This window comes from Seriola dumerili, unplaced genomic scaffold (genome assembly GCF_002260705.1).
Source record: "Seriola dumerili isolate Sdu_G_001 unplaced genomic scaffold, Sdu_1.0 BDQW01000138.1, whole genome shotgun sequence".
In the NCBI taxonomy this organism is placed as follows: Eukaryota; Metazoa; Chordata; class Actinopteri; order Carangiformes; family Carangidae; genus Seriola; species Seriola dumerili.
Genome location: NW_019174393.1, coordinates 203,198 through 217,923, shown reverse-complemented (window position 1 = coordinate 217,923; position 14,726 = coordinate 203,198). Strand labels below are relative to the sequence as shown.

At 37.6% G+C, this 14,726-nt stretch overlaps 2 protein-coding genes across 2 annotated transcripts; one reads left to right on the top strand and one right to left on the bottom strand.

The window, feature by feature from the left end:
• Window positions 1-1,662: 1,662 nt before the first annotated feature.
• On the bottom strand, window positions 1,663-9,811 carry LOC111224843 (protein artemis-like). Its single transcript, XM_022749522.1, has 15 exons — window positions 9,644-9,811; window positions 9,464-9,515; window positions 8,566-8,650; window positions 8,331-8,390; window positions 8,172-8,227; window positions 7,539-7,640; window positions 6,913-6,985; window positions 6,308-6,448; window positions 5,940-6,041; window positions 5,696-5,832; window positions 5,537-5,591; window positions 4,551-4,639; window positions 3,877-3,974; window positions 2,867-2,953; window positions 1,663-2,666 (listed from the first exon to the last, which is right to left on the bottom strand). The coding sequence occupies exons 1-15, from the start codon at window positions 9,750-9,752 to the stop codon at window positions 1,906-1,908; spliced, it is 2,007 nt and encodes a 668-aa protein (XP_022605243.1). The 5' UTR covers window positions 9,753-9,811; the 3' UTR covers window positions 1,663-1,905.
• Window positions 9,812-10,159: 348 nt separating this feature from the next.
• Window positions 10,160-12,624, top strand: meig1 (meiosis/spermiogenesis associated 1). Its single transcript, XM_022749701.1, has 3 exons — window positions 10,160-10,239; window positions 11,040-11,254; window positions 12,259-12,624. The coding sequence occupies exons 2-3, from the start codon at window positions 11,108-11,110 to the stop codon at window positions 12,385-12,387; spliced, it is 276 nt and encodes a 91-aa protein (XP_022605422.1). The 5' UTR covers window positions 10,160-10,239; window positions 11,040-11,107; the 3' UTR covers window positions 12,388-12,624.
• The last annotated feature ends 2,102 nt before the right edge of the window (window positions 12,625-14,726 follow it).

Below are 14,726 nucleotides of genomic sequence, written 5' to 3'. Positions count from 1 at the left end.
ATTTTTATGCCTTACTATACTATGTCGTTTTTATGACTTTTTATGCCTTACTATACTATGTCGTTTTTATGCCTTACTATACTGTGTCGTTTTTATAACTTTTTATCCCTTACTATACTATGTCGTTTTTATGCCTTACTATACTGTGTCGTTTTTATGACTTTTACTATGTGGTTTTTATGACTTTTTATGCCTTACTATACTATGTCGTTTTTATGCCTTACTATACTGTGTCGTTTTTATAAATTTTTATGCATTACTATACTTTGTCCTTTTTATGCCTTAATATATCATGACGTCTTTAAATATTTATGCCTTGCTATACTTTAGTATGTATGACAATTTTATGACATTTTCTTCCATATTATACCATGATTTTTTTTAACGACATTTTATGCCTTCATACTGTCGTTCTTTTCATGCCTTACTATACTATGTCCTTTTTATGACTTACTCTACATATTTATGCAAATACATACTCACACACACACATACAGACAGATACTTTTGCAAACACATACATAAATACTTATTTACAGACATCCATACATAAACATACTTATACACACACCCACACGCACACACACACACACACACACACACACCTTTTGTTCAGAATCAAATACTTTCATTTCACTGTCGTGTGTTACAAAGATATGCATTTCATCCTCATATTTAATAAGATGGCAAATATTTCACAATTAACAACTGAAATTAAAAATCAAAAGTTTTAATTTGCAGTTAATCATTGCAGCTCCAAACATGATCATAAAATGAAACTAGTTATTGATCTAAACTTTCAACAATGAAACCATCTGCTATTCAGTTGAACATAAATATTCAATTTGGACAAAAGTTCATCGACCCAACGTCAGTTCAATGTTCACAGAAAAAACCCACAAACTGTCAACGAGGAGGAAAAGTCAGCTGTGATCTGCAGTACAGGTGTAGTCATGCATAGAGAGCACAAGTAAATGTAAAGTGCATTGGAATGAGTGTGTGTGTGTGTGTGTGTGTTTAACATACTGAGGTCTGTGTGGTTTGGAGGTTAGACTGAGGAGGAATGTCTCACTCGTGAGGAGCTATAGAAGCTCATGTGTTTATCACAAATATAAACAGCACCTGACAGCGAGTCAGTGAGGTGACAGTGGAGTCACAAACACTAAATATATAATGTTAAAGGCAGGTCCATGACTTTCTGTTCAAACCGGTGCAGCTGTGACTTTTGGCCTCCTTCTGTTTAATTAGAACAAACCAATTAATCATAAATGCTCAGAGTGAATACATGGTTTCTCTGTTTGAATTCATTCTTACCATTTATCCACAGCATCGGATTACAACGGAGTATTAGGGCCACGTTGAGGGAAAAAAAATTCTCAAAATTCTCAAAATTATTGTAAAATTACGACTTTGTTCTTGTAATATTATGACAAGGAAAAAGTCGTAATGTTACAAGAAAAAAGTTGTAATTTTGTGAGAAAAAAGTCGTAATATCATGAGAACAACGTTTTAATTTCAGTGGAAATATTTAAAATGAGGAACATGGAGCATCCTGTGAAGGTCTACTTTAGCAGAGGTTTCCCAAATAAGAAAATACTTCATCTTTTGGCTCATCATCATCATCATCGTCATCATCACCACCATCAGGACAGTGAAAAGATTGTGAAGAAACTGAGTCTATTCTATTGTTAGACAGACAAAAAGCAGCTGCCACTGTCCTTTCACTCGTTTGATTGGATGACGTAATATTCCTAAAAATTATGTTTTTAGGAATATCTCAAAGTTTTTAATTTTTAATTTTCATACTTTACGACTTTATTCTTGTAATTTCTGATTTGTTTCTTTTTCTCATGTGGCCGATAATCTGTCGTACTCGATTGACAGTGACCTAAAGCTTCGTCTCAATCATGCAAAGCCCTGACTTCCTTTCCTGATGACCACTTCCTCTCCTGATGCCAACTTCCTGTACAGGTGCGACAGTTCATCGGATCGCGGCGCCTTTGACTCCGGCGTGCAGGGGATGTCAAAGTCGGACGACGCCTGAGACTCCGACAGCTCCGACAGCTCTGATGGGAGGATCAGACCGTCAGTGTCCGTCTTCTGAGACGAGGTGCTGGGCCTCGCGTCTCCTTGGTCCCGCCCCCCCTGCCCTGGTTGGAGGATCACGGTGTCGGGTAAACACGAGTCCATGTTCTGGGAGGAGTGATTGGACAGAGAGGCAGACAGCGTCAGGCTAAAGTCTTCATTGTGGTCGGGGGTTTCTTCTTCGTCACTGAACAGATCGGGCGTCTGGGAATCCGTCATCCTGGAGGGGGAGGTGGTCATGTTAGAGCAGCAGGACTGTGATTGGCTGTTCTGGCTGTCAGTCAACATTTCAGCAGTGAAGAAATCCTCCCACTTTGGATTGTTAGATTTCTCTTTTCTTTCCTCCTCTTGCTCTTTATCCCTCTCTCCTTCTTTCACCTCCTCCTCCTCTGTTGGTTTTGCGTCCTCCTTTCCCTCCTGCTCCTCTTCCTCCTCCTCATCTTCCTCCTCATCATCTTCCTCTTCACCGTTGGACTCGGTGCAGTCGACGTAGTTGCGTGAAACAGACTGAGCGTCGGTGACAGGAAAAGACCCGTCCACAGACACAGGGGGCGCTGTTCTCTGAGGACTCTCAGTTTTCTCTAAAATTAACAAATGAAGAAATTTACAGTTTAGTAAATAATCGAAGTAAACAAGGACAAAAACAGACACTGAGCTAAAAAACATTGAGACTGAACCAGTAAAGTTCTGAGGAGATACTGATTTTTTGTGATAATTATCTGTGAATCCATCACTACTAATGATAAATTATTATAAAAATATTATAAAAAATGATCATCACCTTGTTTCACTTCCTGGTTCAGGCCCATCTTCTTCCTCACTGGTGCCAGGTCCAGTCCGTCAAACAGGTCGTCGTCACTCCCTGAATCTGAACACAGAAAAAAACAAAAGACATTTAAAATATAAAGCTGCAGCTGACGTATTTTCATCATCAATTATTTTCTTCAATTGAATAATGATCTTTTAAAGTGTAAGAAAAAAAATATAATTAATAATAATTATAATTTCCCATCATGACGACGTCTGCAAAACCCAAAGATCTTCAATTTACTCTGTTATAAAACAGAAAAGCAGCAAATTCTCATGTTTGAGAATCTGAGAGAAGAGTTTGAGTTTTTACTCAAAGAAAAATGCAGCAATTAATCATCAGAATAGTTGTCAATTTATTTTCTGTCGATCGATTAATCAACTAAATGTTTCAGTTGTAGTTAAATATTTAAAATAAATATGCTGAAGTAAGTGTTTGTGGTTTGTTTATTTACAGCGTTGACATCGATCTGATGAAAAGTCGAATATTGTACCTCAGAAATAATTTATAGTTCATGTTTCCAGTGTAAATTACTTCTAATCTGACATTTTATCATCACATTTATATTTTTTTACCACTTCAGTTCAGTTTAGTTTCATGTTTTTTGATGTATGAAGTCACAAGATCTGATGCTGAAGGAACAAAATACAACTAGAATAAAATCACCTGCAGGACGTTTAGAAAAGTGACTCATCAGTGAGTCATCACTGGAGGTTTGAACTCATTTCAGTCAGTTTGAAAGCAGTTACACTTCACTCTTAATCCGACCCTGATGTGTGAAGTGGCGTAAACAGTGTGTTGAACAAACGTTCATCATATTTCTGTGAAGCGTGCCCTTTATATTTCATCTACCATATGGTGACCTGTAAACAAGTGTCACGGCTACAAAGGCGGTTACAAATGCTGTTGTGGAGAACACCTGTCAGAGTTGTGTGTGTGTGTGTGTGTGTGTGTGTGTGTGTGTGTGTGTGTGTTGGTGTCACCGAATGTAGGCCGCTCCACCCTGCTGCGTTTGAGGACTCCCAGAGGTTTGTAAACGAACCTTGCTTGATCCGACTGGTTCCTGCACATCAGCTTCAACCTGATCAAACACACACACACACACACACACACACACACACACACACACACACACACACACACACACACACACACACACACACACACACACACACACACACACACACACACACTTTGACAGCAGCAGTGTTAAAGCTCCTCCAGTCTAAAGGTCTGTGTCCATGTGTAGTGTGATTATAGATCAGCTCTAGCTTCTATATTAATACTGTGAAAGTATCAAAGCCTCAGTCCACAGAGAAATGCACACAGCCTGTATTCAGAAACTGAGCCTTGAAAGGCTTAGATCCTCTCCTCTGATTGGCTCACCGACCTGTTGTTACTAGAGCTCCAGAGAGAAGCCTGAGAGAGGAGATGTAAAACTACACTGAGATGGTTTTTGGTTCTTAAAACCACAAATATATCTTCTCATGGACCAACACTTCAAATAAAACACAGAAGAAGAAAAATTGGAGCTTTAAGCGTCACCAGCAAAAATGAATTTATAAAGCATGTGGTAGGATTAAGTGACTCCGGTTACTGAAACATATTTTGACACTAAATTAACATCACAGACAAACTGAAGTTAAACTTCACTCACATCTGTGTGACCTCAGTCAGAGTCCGTCCCAAAGGGATGACACTGGGATAGATGTTGACTGGTTGGAGATACGACAGGAAGTCTCTGAGCTGAAAGTTAAGACAAAGACGAGCATCGTGACAAAACAAATAAATCTGCTTGTTATGATCATTTCCAACACGTCATTCAAAGCAGTATAACCCGGCTCTAAGTCTGACTCAAAGACACTGAGACACAGTCACTCAGCTGCTGCGGGTGAATTCACCTCCAGGCATCGATGTATTAAAACACGACAATGATAAATAACTTGAAGTCAGATTGTGACGCAGCGAGTAAATAAACATCAAACATACAAACATAAATAAATGAAGCAGGTAAAATCTGTCCTGTATTTGAAATGACTCCATGAAAGGATGAAGACATTTATCACATACAGACACAAAACTTAAGTAAACCTTGTGCTGCGTTTCATACAGGGCTGAATGATTTTGATACTTTTGCATTTCACTTGAGAAAAAATCTGAAAATGATGATGTGGTTTTTGTTGATCTTGTTGCTTTACATCTGAAGAATATAATTTATAGACAGAGGCGTCTCTGTAGCGCCACAATACTTTATTTATAATATGTTGTGACACATTTTACCTTCATCAAAAAACTGCAGCTCCTGTGACTTAGATGTTGCACTCAGCCACATTGAGATTTCGATTATATTTCAATTACTTTGTCAAATCTGTGACAGTTTCTATGTATTTTATTCTGTTTGCTCGTTGTGTTTTCATGACAGTCAGGTCGTCTATGGGTCAGTCACTGTCACATCAGTGATTCATAGGAAAATAAATGGCCTTTCAGTGGCTTCCTCTTCCTCTTAGTGCCATTAAAGAACACTCCTGATGGTAAGAAAACAGCGGTCCTTTGTGGAAGTTTTAATAAAAACCTCATTAAACTCTTGTCCATCCACAGCCACAATATTCTGGTTAAATACATCAGAATAAAAAGAGAAAGTACCTCAGAGTAGGAGGAGTGGAAGCTGAAACAGGCTCTGAAAGAACTGGCTCCTGTCCTGATAAAACATGAACACATTCACGGCTCAGTGCGACTGATAATGATGTATAATAATGTCACGTGTCGTTAATGTGAACATGTCAGGGGTGAATCTGCTCTCACTTTATTATGACGTTGGTTTTCTTGGTTCTCTCTCCGAACCACATGGTGGACGGTTTGATGCTGATGATACGGAGAGGAGTCCCGTCAGCGGCCGAGCAGCCGCACGGCAGCCGGTTGCCTTGGAAATACTCCTCATCCTACACACACACACAAACACACACACACACACGAAAATCATTGATCAGATATTGGTATCCTTTGTCATGAATGAGCTTCGTGAAGGAACAGCTGACTGAAGTGGGACCTTCGGGTGTCGACAGGCGTGAATCTGAGTCCTGCGGTCGGTCGTCACGTAGCTCAGGATCTCCGGCATCTTCTTGAACATCGCCAGATTCTTGACATGGATCTGTGGGAAAAGTTACACGACAGAACGTATTAGACTTCAGTTGTGCTTTTACACTGTGTGGATTTATAACATACATCTGTACATAAACGTGTCTATTGCCCCACTGGGTCAATGTCTGTTCAGATAAGAGTTATGATGATATATTACATTGGTTCATCGGTACATTTATCGGTTCAAATACCATCCAGATCAATGAGTTCAATGATCAAAGAGCAGATTCATTCTCCTGTCATGTTCATCCTGCTGGACGGGGACTCGTACGTCACCTGTGTGTTGAACTCCTCCCCCAGGTTGGTGAACAGGTATTCATATCCATACGCAGCTTTACAGTTGAGCCACACGACGTGATACGAACTCTGACTGATCCAGTTTCCAATCAGCTCCGAGATGCCGTTCAGACACACCTCCTACACACACACACACACACACGAAAAATTACATCTTTGACAGTCATCAATGTTAGAACAGTGTGTTCAAGAACATATATTGCACATTGAAAATGGTTCCAACAACAAATACATGTTAAAATCACAGAAAAGTGACTGAACACACCTCCATCACCTACAGTGTTTTCCCTCTTGATTTTCTCATTAGATGTTAAACAAGATATAAAGGACGTAGTTATGATCAACGACTCTCATGAAAGAGGATTTACTGCACGACTGTTGCATTAGTTTTAGTTTAGTGTACCTAATAAACTGCAACTGAGTGTATATGCTGCCATCACTGGAAATGATAAGTTAACTGTAAAAATTCCCTGTAAAGACTCTTGATATTCCAGGAATCCCACAGAAAATAAATCTTATTTTTAAACTTTGGATAAAAGCGTCTGCCAAATGACCAAATGTAAATGTAAAAAAACTAAACGTACTCTAGTGGGTATTTGATAGAAGCGTGGGTCATAGAAAGTGGAGTCCAGATAGACACTGTGAATATCTTTAACCCTGTGAAACATGAAGCAACAGAGTGAAGTATGAGCTGTGAAGAAGCAAAGACAGAGATTTAGTAACACAACAGGTAAAGAGGAACTAAAGACAGGTTTAAACAATCTCCAACTTTTCACTTTTACATATGTTACTAAACTAATGAACTGAGTGAATAAGCCAAAGGTTATGGATCAAAGATTTGTGGCTGCGTTTTAGTTGTTAAATTTACATTAAAAATAGAAACTCCTCTGACCGACTGATTTCTGGTCGGGTGTTATTTTGAAAATTGGCCAGATGCTCTGTGTCGTGGAGCATCCGGCTCAATCTGGCATAAAAATCTTTTTTGTTTCAAATTGAAAAAATAGCTTAAAAATATAAATAAAATACCTTGTAAAATGGTGATTAAGACGTTGTAATACTCTTTAAGACCGAACAGACACACATACGTTTACTTAAATCCAACAATCTGATTTTTTATAATCGTCCTACACGTCCACTGTGTGTCCGTCTACTCCAGGACCTCTGCTGCTGTTGAGACGGAGAACAGAGAGGACGTTCATCAGCCACCGACCTGCTGCCGGAGTGGAGATGTTCTATTCTGGACGCGTCTCCAGCAGCCAACCTGAAGTCTCCCGTGTACAACACGTTCCCCTGAGAACCTTCAAACAGGAACCTGCACACACAAACACACACGTCGCTTTTCAAATTTCTAAATTAGACATTCAAACTTTAACGACCTGTGACGGTGACGGAAGGTGCATTACGTTATTTGGGTTGTGTCTGAATGAATTCATTTGAAATCCTTTAAATATGACTTTTTGAAAAAGTGACAGCTCTAACGTGAAGAAACTTGGAGAAGCGACTTGCTGTAAGTAATTTTTAAATCTCACTATTCAGAAAACAAAACCAGGAAATGGAAGCATTATAACCTGCAATATTACTTTTCTGACGAAGAAAAAAAAAATCAACCCCAGTCCTTTTCCCAACCATTGTTTGGATCAAGCTAAAAGTGAAGTCATGTTCCACAATAATAGATTAATGGTATCTTTTTTCTTTTTTCTTTGCTTTATTTTTATATATTAATAATTTTAGCTTATAAACATAATAGTTTTGAATCAGGACTGTCTGAGTCCTAAATGAGAACCGGATCAGACTCTTGTTAAAGGACACTTGGCAAACCAGAGTGTTTAATGCTTTAACTCACATAACAGAGCCGGGACAGTGACCTGCAGGAAGCAACGTCACCACAATGTCTTCTTTCTGTCACAGAAAAACAAAAGACAAGATGGTTTGAAAAAAAAAAAACCTGACGACCCCTAACTTTTATTAGACCAAAGAAAATAAGGAAATAATCAGTTCTGACCTCTCCTGATGTTTCGTCCACCAGAGAGATCTGAGTTGGGCTCTCCAGCTCCAACGGAACCTGAACAGATTATTAATCAGGACAGTTAATGACAGAAACCCATTGTAGAAGAGACATAAAGTCCAATTTCACTACAGCATCTGACGCCTCAAAATACCAGAAACTGTACGACAGGATGAGTTTTGTTTACAGGACTCATCAGCTGTGTGGTTTGACAGTAATAGAGGGAACTTACCATGTATTCCTCCCAGAAAGCGTACTTTGGATTACTTAGCAGAAGCTCTTTGGTCACGAAGGAGCAGTACAGCCTGACTGTCCGACTGCAACCAAAAGAGAAGACAGGACACATGTTCCATTTTCTGTTGTAGCTTGTTGTCATTATTGTTAAATCACTGCAGCTGTAGGACATGACAGCTGTTAACTTCTCTGGTTCACATCTGAGCTTACGTCAAGGATTTGAGACACAGTCAGTATGAACTTATTGACTGTACTTCACTGGACACTGAAGGCAAGTTTTTGTATCTTTTTTTCCTCAATAAAAAGTGAGCAAACTCCCAATGATAAAGGCCACAAGATGTGACTTTGACACATGCTTAGATGATCGCATTCATGAGTATAAAAATCAACATTTTGACTTACGAAATGCAAATTATGAGCTAAAATGTCAAAATATAGACAACAGAATTTGATTTTACCTCATAATGCTGACTTTTATGCTCTTAATTTTGACTTTGTATCATAATTTTGTCTCTATGTCAAAATTTGTAATTTTATTTCATAATTTTGACTTTTTGCCAAAATTTTGTCTGAGTCTATGTCAAAATTTGACTTTTTATACAATCATTTATACTTTTTAAAATTACAATATTCTTAGTAAGTCAAATGCTGACTTTTTAACAAGATGTTGACTTTTTAGTCACATAACTTTGACATTTTATATCCAAAATTATCATTTACCAAGTCCAGTTTTTGACATACCATGAGCACTTCTTTAATCACAAACAACTTTCCTTCTTTATTTTCCTTTACTGGCAGAAATGGGCTTCCACAACTTTCAGCATCATCTGGCAGGCTACGGTTCATTTTTAATTTTCAAGGGGGTCAGTTAAAACAGAGACACAAGCTGTGTTCACCTGAACTGCAGCTTTCTCTTCAGCAGAGGTCCTTTCAGTCCCTTCATGTGATCTGTGGACAGTGACAACACTGAAGTAAGACTTATATACACAGCGAGGACACATTAAAACGTAGATATGATCGTTTTTAACTAGCAACCATCGCTCCTGCTGATGATGCTAGCTAGCTGCCTGGCTCACCTTTGTGGCAGTGGGAGAGGAAGTATGCCCGGGCATGTAGGTTCTCCCTGTCGAACCGGTCCAAAGAAACTGTAGGATATTCCTTCATTCGACCTGCAAATGAACTCATCCTTGACCCGAACTTTTTGGTGATGTCTTAATCGTGAGATGTTTCTGACGAGGGATGTGTTGTTTGCTACCATCACTGCCGGTGTTTGTTTTGTCCCGCCCACCGAATTGAGCTTCTTCTTCGTCGTTTTTCTTCACTGCAGTTTGGGTTCTTTTGGCGGGCGTTGCCGCCATCTTTTGTCCATACATTCTCTAGTATTCTTACCTATATCTAATCCCCTTTCTTTAAATATTTCACATTTAGCGTGTATAAAAACAAATCAGAGTTTTAAATGCTTTTCAATTTTCAAGCATTAACACAACAATACCCTCACTACTGCCTCGAAATATCCAATTTTGATGGTCAGCTCGTCCTCCAACGTAGAAGAAGAGAGTTCACAGTAACTAGGCAACCAAAGAAGCTATAGGGTATAACTGCTGACAATCACCGCTAGCCAGCTGCCGTGTGGAGTGTCTTTTGAAGCAACTAAATAAACAAAAAACCGTGTGTAAGTAAACTCTCTGATGCTGCTATTTTCAGAAATTAAAGGTTAAATTGGTTTAATGTGATTAAATGTGACTGCGAGTTCTTCTAAACTGACGTGAAGACAAAGCAGAGGGTAGTTTTCGTCAGTGAAGCACCACACAGACGAAACCCCATTCAATAATGTGGCATTTTAAAGTATCACTGCATACAGATAAGCATAGAACAATATCCTATGTTAATTTGCAGCGTTTTACATTTTTGTACTGTTTCATATTTCAGCTCGGCATACATTTAACACATCAAACAGCGCTTATTCTTTTGGTAAAATATCACTTTTTATAACTGTAAACCCTTTTCCTCTCTGAAGCACGATACACACGAAACTCGATTCAGTAATGTCACATTTTGAAGTATTACTGCATACAGATAAATATAGAAACATACAAGATTTGTTTTTTTCCGCGTTTTACAATGTTTTAGTATCCATATTTCAGCTCGTGTTACATTTAACACATCAAACAACGTTTAGTTTTGTAAAATGTCACTTTTTATAACTGAAAACCTGTGACACACACTCAGTTGTACTGGAAATTTAGTTTTTAATTAAGCTCTTCAATTAACCATTTATTCTATTTGCCAAAACATGTTCATCATGTTCAACATTTTATGCATTGTTCCAGTATATGTCTTTGCTGATTTTTAAGAAAAGCAAAAATGGAGCAGAATATTTACCCTACCAGGTTAAATATTAAAGTAACAGATGAGCCTGTTACTGTGAGCCTGAAACCCTAATTAAAGCATATTCTTGTCATGCCTTTTCAGTTACAAGAGACCACTCTACTGACATTAGGACAAAGTATATTTGTGACATCTTGACCGTCATCAACGCCATGTCCTGTGCTACTGATAACAACTCCAAGCCAAAGTCCATGAGCAGAGCCAGAGAATGGACTGCAGAGGTGGAAAACCTGTTCAGATTCCAACAGGCAGGCTACAGAGATGAACTGGAGTACATACAAGTCAAACAAGGGGCTTTGGTAAATATTGTTCTCTGAATTATTTGACTTGTGTCACGCATGCTAATGACAGGCTGGTATTGGTGCATGTTCATACACAACACCAGAAGAAATTATGTTATTTTGTCAGAATATTGTGAGACACAAGACACAGATTTACACCAGAAAATAGATAATTTTGGTATTTAATTTACTTTGTAAAGTTTTGTGCAGGATATACATAAATAAACAATTGGAGTGACTTCCCTCTGTGCATTTGATAAGTGGAGTTAAATGATTAGTTGATCAATAAAGTTACATTTTCTTACATTTTACTTTAAGTCCCCTTATTTAGCATTTATAAGCAGCATATTAACATTTAATGAAGTCTTTATAACACACTCTAATGTAATGGTAGACAGATATAAGCACTATAATTCCCCCATGAAGACATATTTTAACTGTGTTTTAATATTTATTCATTCATTAGCAGCCTCCAGTTAAAGTTATAGCTGTTAACAAATACATTAATAAACTCTTATATGCTTATAACTACATTTTAGTGTGCTCCAAACCATTCATTACATGTTCATATATCACTTAAAGCTTCTAAATAAATGGGACTTAAAGTTAAGTGTCAATTAATTTTGAGCCATTTTGGCAACTGATCATTTAAGTACTTTTTTATGCAAAAATGTCGAATTATCACTTTTTAAAAGTTTTTACTGATATTCTTCAACCTCTATGATAGTAAACTGAATAACTTTCAGTTTTGGACTGTTTGTAAGACAAGCCACTTAAAGATATCACTTTGGGCCGTGGGATATTTTTACTTACATCTTATAGGTCAAACTATCAAGATTAATCTATAAATATTAAAAGGGGAAAGAGCTGAATGTGCGTGGAGGATCTGAGTTTATTACATGTGATTATACACTCTGGATTTTAACTCTAATATTATTTCTCTCATTGAAGACAAGATTAAGAGCTGTAACAAAATGTGAACGTACCATAATTGATGATTTATTGATGTATTTCTGTCTCAGATCGACAAATGGCCAGACACTGGCTACGTGAAGAAGCTCCAACGTCGAGACAACACATTTTATTACTACAGCAAGAGAAGAGAGTGTCTGGACCGTGACCTCCATAAAGTCAAAGTCTATGGATATTAAAGTGTTCTGGACTCTCTCATCCACTGAGGATGGAGCTGCATCATCCCATTTATTACTGTGGGCACAGATTATTCTCCCTTTGACCTTTTTGTTTTTAATAAATGAATTTTTAAATTGCTTATGAGAATTACTTTGTAGAGTGTGCTTTTTTTCTGGTTTTAAATTCCCTTGAATTGTTCTATTTCCTTTAAGATTACTCTGTATTGGTTATTATACACTTAACAGTTTTAATTGTTTCATCTGTTTCTCATCTCTTTGAAATCTATTGATTTATTGTTTTAAGATTTATTATTTGTCAAGCACTTTGTAATGTAGTTTTTGAAAAGTGCTCTGTAAATAAAGATTATTATTATGTTTATTATTGTATAATTATCTGAAAAGTGAACATCATTATTTCTGTATTTTTAATTATATATGCTCACTGTACATGTTTGTCTGAACCTGACTTGAATTTGTAAAAGTTCATGTTCAAGTTCTGATGTTATTGTCGTTCACGCAGAGCACATCTGGTATGAATTTTCGCAATAGTAACACGTACAGCATTGTGTGACTATTTCTATGTTAGCTTTAATCAACAACATAAATACTAGAAATATTTAAATGTTGTCCGACAACACTGACAATGAAGGATCAAAAAACATGCTGATGTTAATTGGTAAATACTTTCACCTGTGGGTGTGGTGACGGTGCTATGAGATGATCCATCACTTAATCACAGTTTAATATTTATAATTCTGTTCTTAAAAGTGTTGCTACCATCACCTGTCACAACAGCAGAAATGAAGTTGCAGGTAAGAAACTGAACTCATCAGCAGTTAGTAGCTGTCATTTCATCAGAGAGAAGATGAGACTGGAGAGGTTTTCTACTATCTACATCATCATCACAAGCACATTAGAGAACTAAGGATGTCCATGCAGTCTCCCTTCTCCACAACCAGATGAATGAGAACAAATGGGCTGCTCTGTACATGAGGTCCTCCTCTGTTGGCACAGATCACTCAGTTTTCACAGTGTTGGAAACCTTTCAAATGAAAATAAAACAAACACTTGAGTTAAGATGCGTGTGGTCACAGTTAATCACAAATATCGATCAGTGTCAGGATAGGTGCATGAATGTCTGCTTCAGTTGAGGACTGGTTTGAGTATTAAATGAACAATCTTCTATATGACAAATATTTGTCTACACATTCTGTAAACGTCACGTTATCTTAAACTTGAACTATCACAAAGTCTTGATGGACAATGTATTAACCAAACATTAACGCTGCGCATTACACTAACGCAGATCACTTAAACTGGGTCACATGTGGAGAAACACAAACCAAACGTCGTTAGATTAACTCGATTAAATTCAACTTTTTAATTGGGCTTTGACTGAACACCTCCACGGGCTAACCCAGGTTGACACAGGTTATCAGCCCAGCGGGGCCAGGTACCGTTAGCATAGCAATCGCTAAGTTATCAGCTAACGCTAGCACTAGCTGGCTAGCTTGGTTAGCAAGGTGCATCTTAACCTGAACTGTGATATTAACAGGGATGCTAATTTTGGCTAGCAAAGAAACAGGCTTAAAACAAAATGTACTTACAGGAAAAAAAAGTGAACCGCCGACTCCTCTGAGTGTCTTTGAGAACAACTGAACACAGAACAAGACATTTACAGGTAAACAACATGTAGGAGCTAACTTTGATCAACTGAATGAGTCACCTAAGAGAAGTTAGGTGAATTTATATCCTGCAAAAATATCAGGTAAGAAAACATTTACTCTATTGTTTTTGTGACGTTATTTGTGTTCATGTCGTTTATTTCGGATTAAAAATAGACGAATAAACAAATGTCATTATGTATGTATGTTTATACTGCTACATTAACGTGTGTTAAAGTGAAAAGCTAACCGCGATTAGCGCGCTAGCCATAACAGCATTTTTTTCAATGTAGAAGAAGCTAATTTTACTGTGTTTTGCTAGTATGTGTTAATGTTGTCAGCTGGTTTAAAGCTTAAACAAACTGATGAGAAGTGAATGAGTAAAGTGACTGAGAAAACTGTCTTGTACACACTTCTATATTTAGACAGAGAGGGCTCGGAAACACATTGAGGAGCAGAAGTTTAAACTCTATCGATTACAGAAACTCCAGAGACTGGCGTTGAGACACTGACGTCAGCACGTAAACGGTCACTCACTGCTGGTAATGAAAGGTAATGTCATTCCAGTCAGGCTCTTTGCAGCCTGTGCATACAGCTGATAATAAATTAATGTACACTCAGTTGACAATTTATTAGGAACATCTTGCTAAAACTGATAAAGTCTAATACAACAGCCCTAAAAAAATATATACCTAT

Excerpts from the sequence above, each read along its gene's own strand:
- meig1 (XM_022749701.1), top strand. The coding sequence starts at position 11,108 with ATGTCCTGTGCTACTGATAACAACTCCAAGCCAAAGTCCATGAGCAGA. Across the intron at positions 11,255-12,258 it reads AAGTCAAACAAGGGGCTTTG|ATCGACAAATGGCCAGACAC; the intron begins GTAAATATTGTT and ends TTTCTGTCTCAG.
- LOC111224843 (XM_022749522.1), bottom strand. The coding sequence starts at position 9,752 with ATGAGTTCATTTGCAGGTCGAATGAAGGAATATCCTACAGTTTCTTTG. Across the intron at positions 8,651-9,463 it reads AAGAGAAAGCTGCAGTTCAG|TCGGACAGTCAGGCTGTACT; the intron begins GTGAACACAGCT and ends TTTTGGTTGCAG. Across the intron at positions 8,228-8,330 it reads TGGACGAAACATCAGGAGAG|AAAGAAGACATTGTGGTGAC; the intron begins GTCAGAACTGAT and ends TTTCTGTGACAG.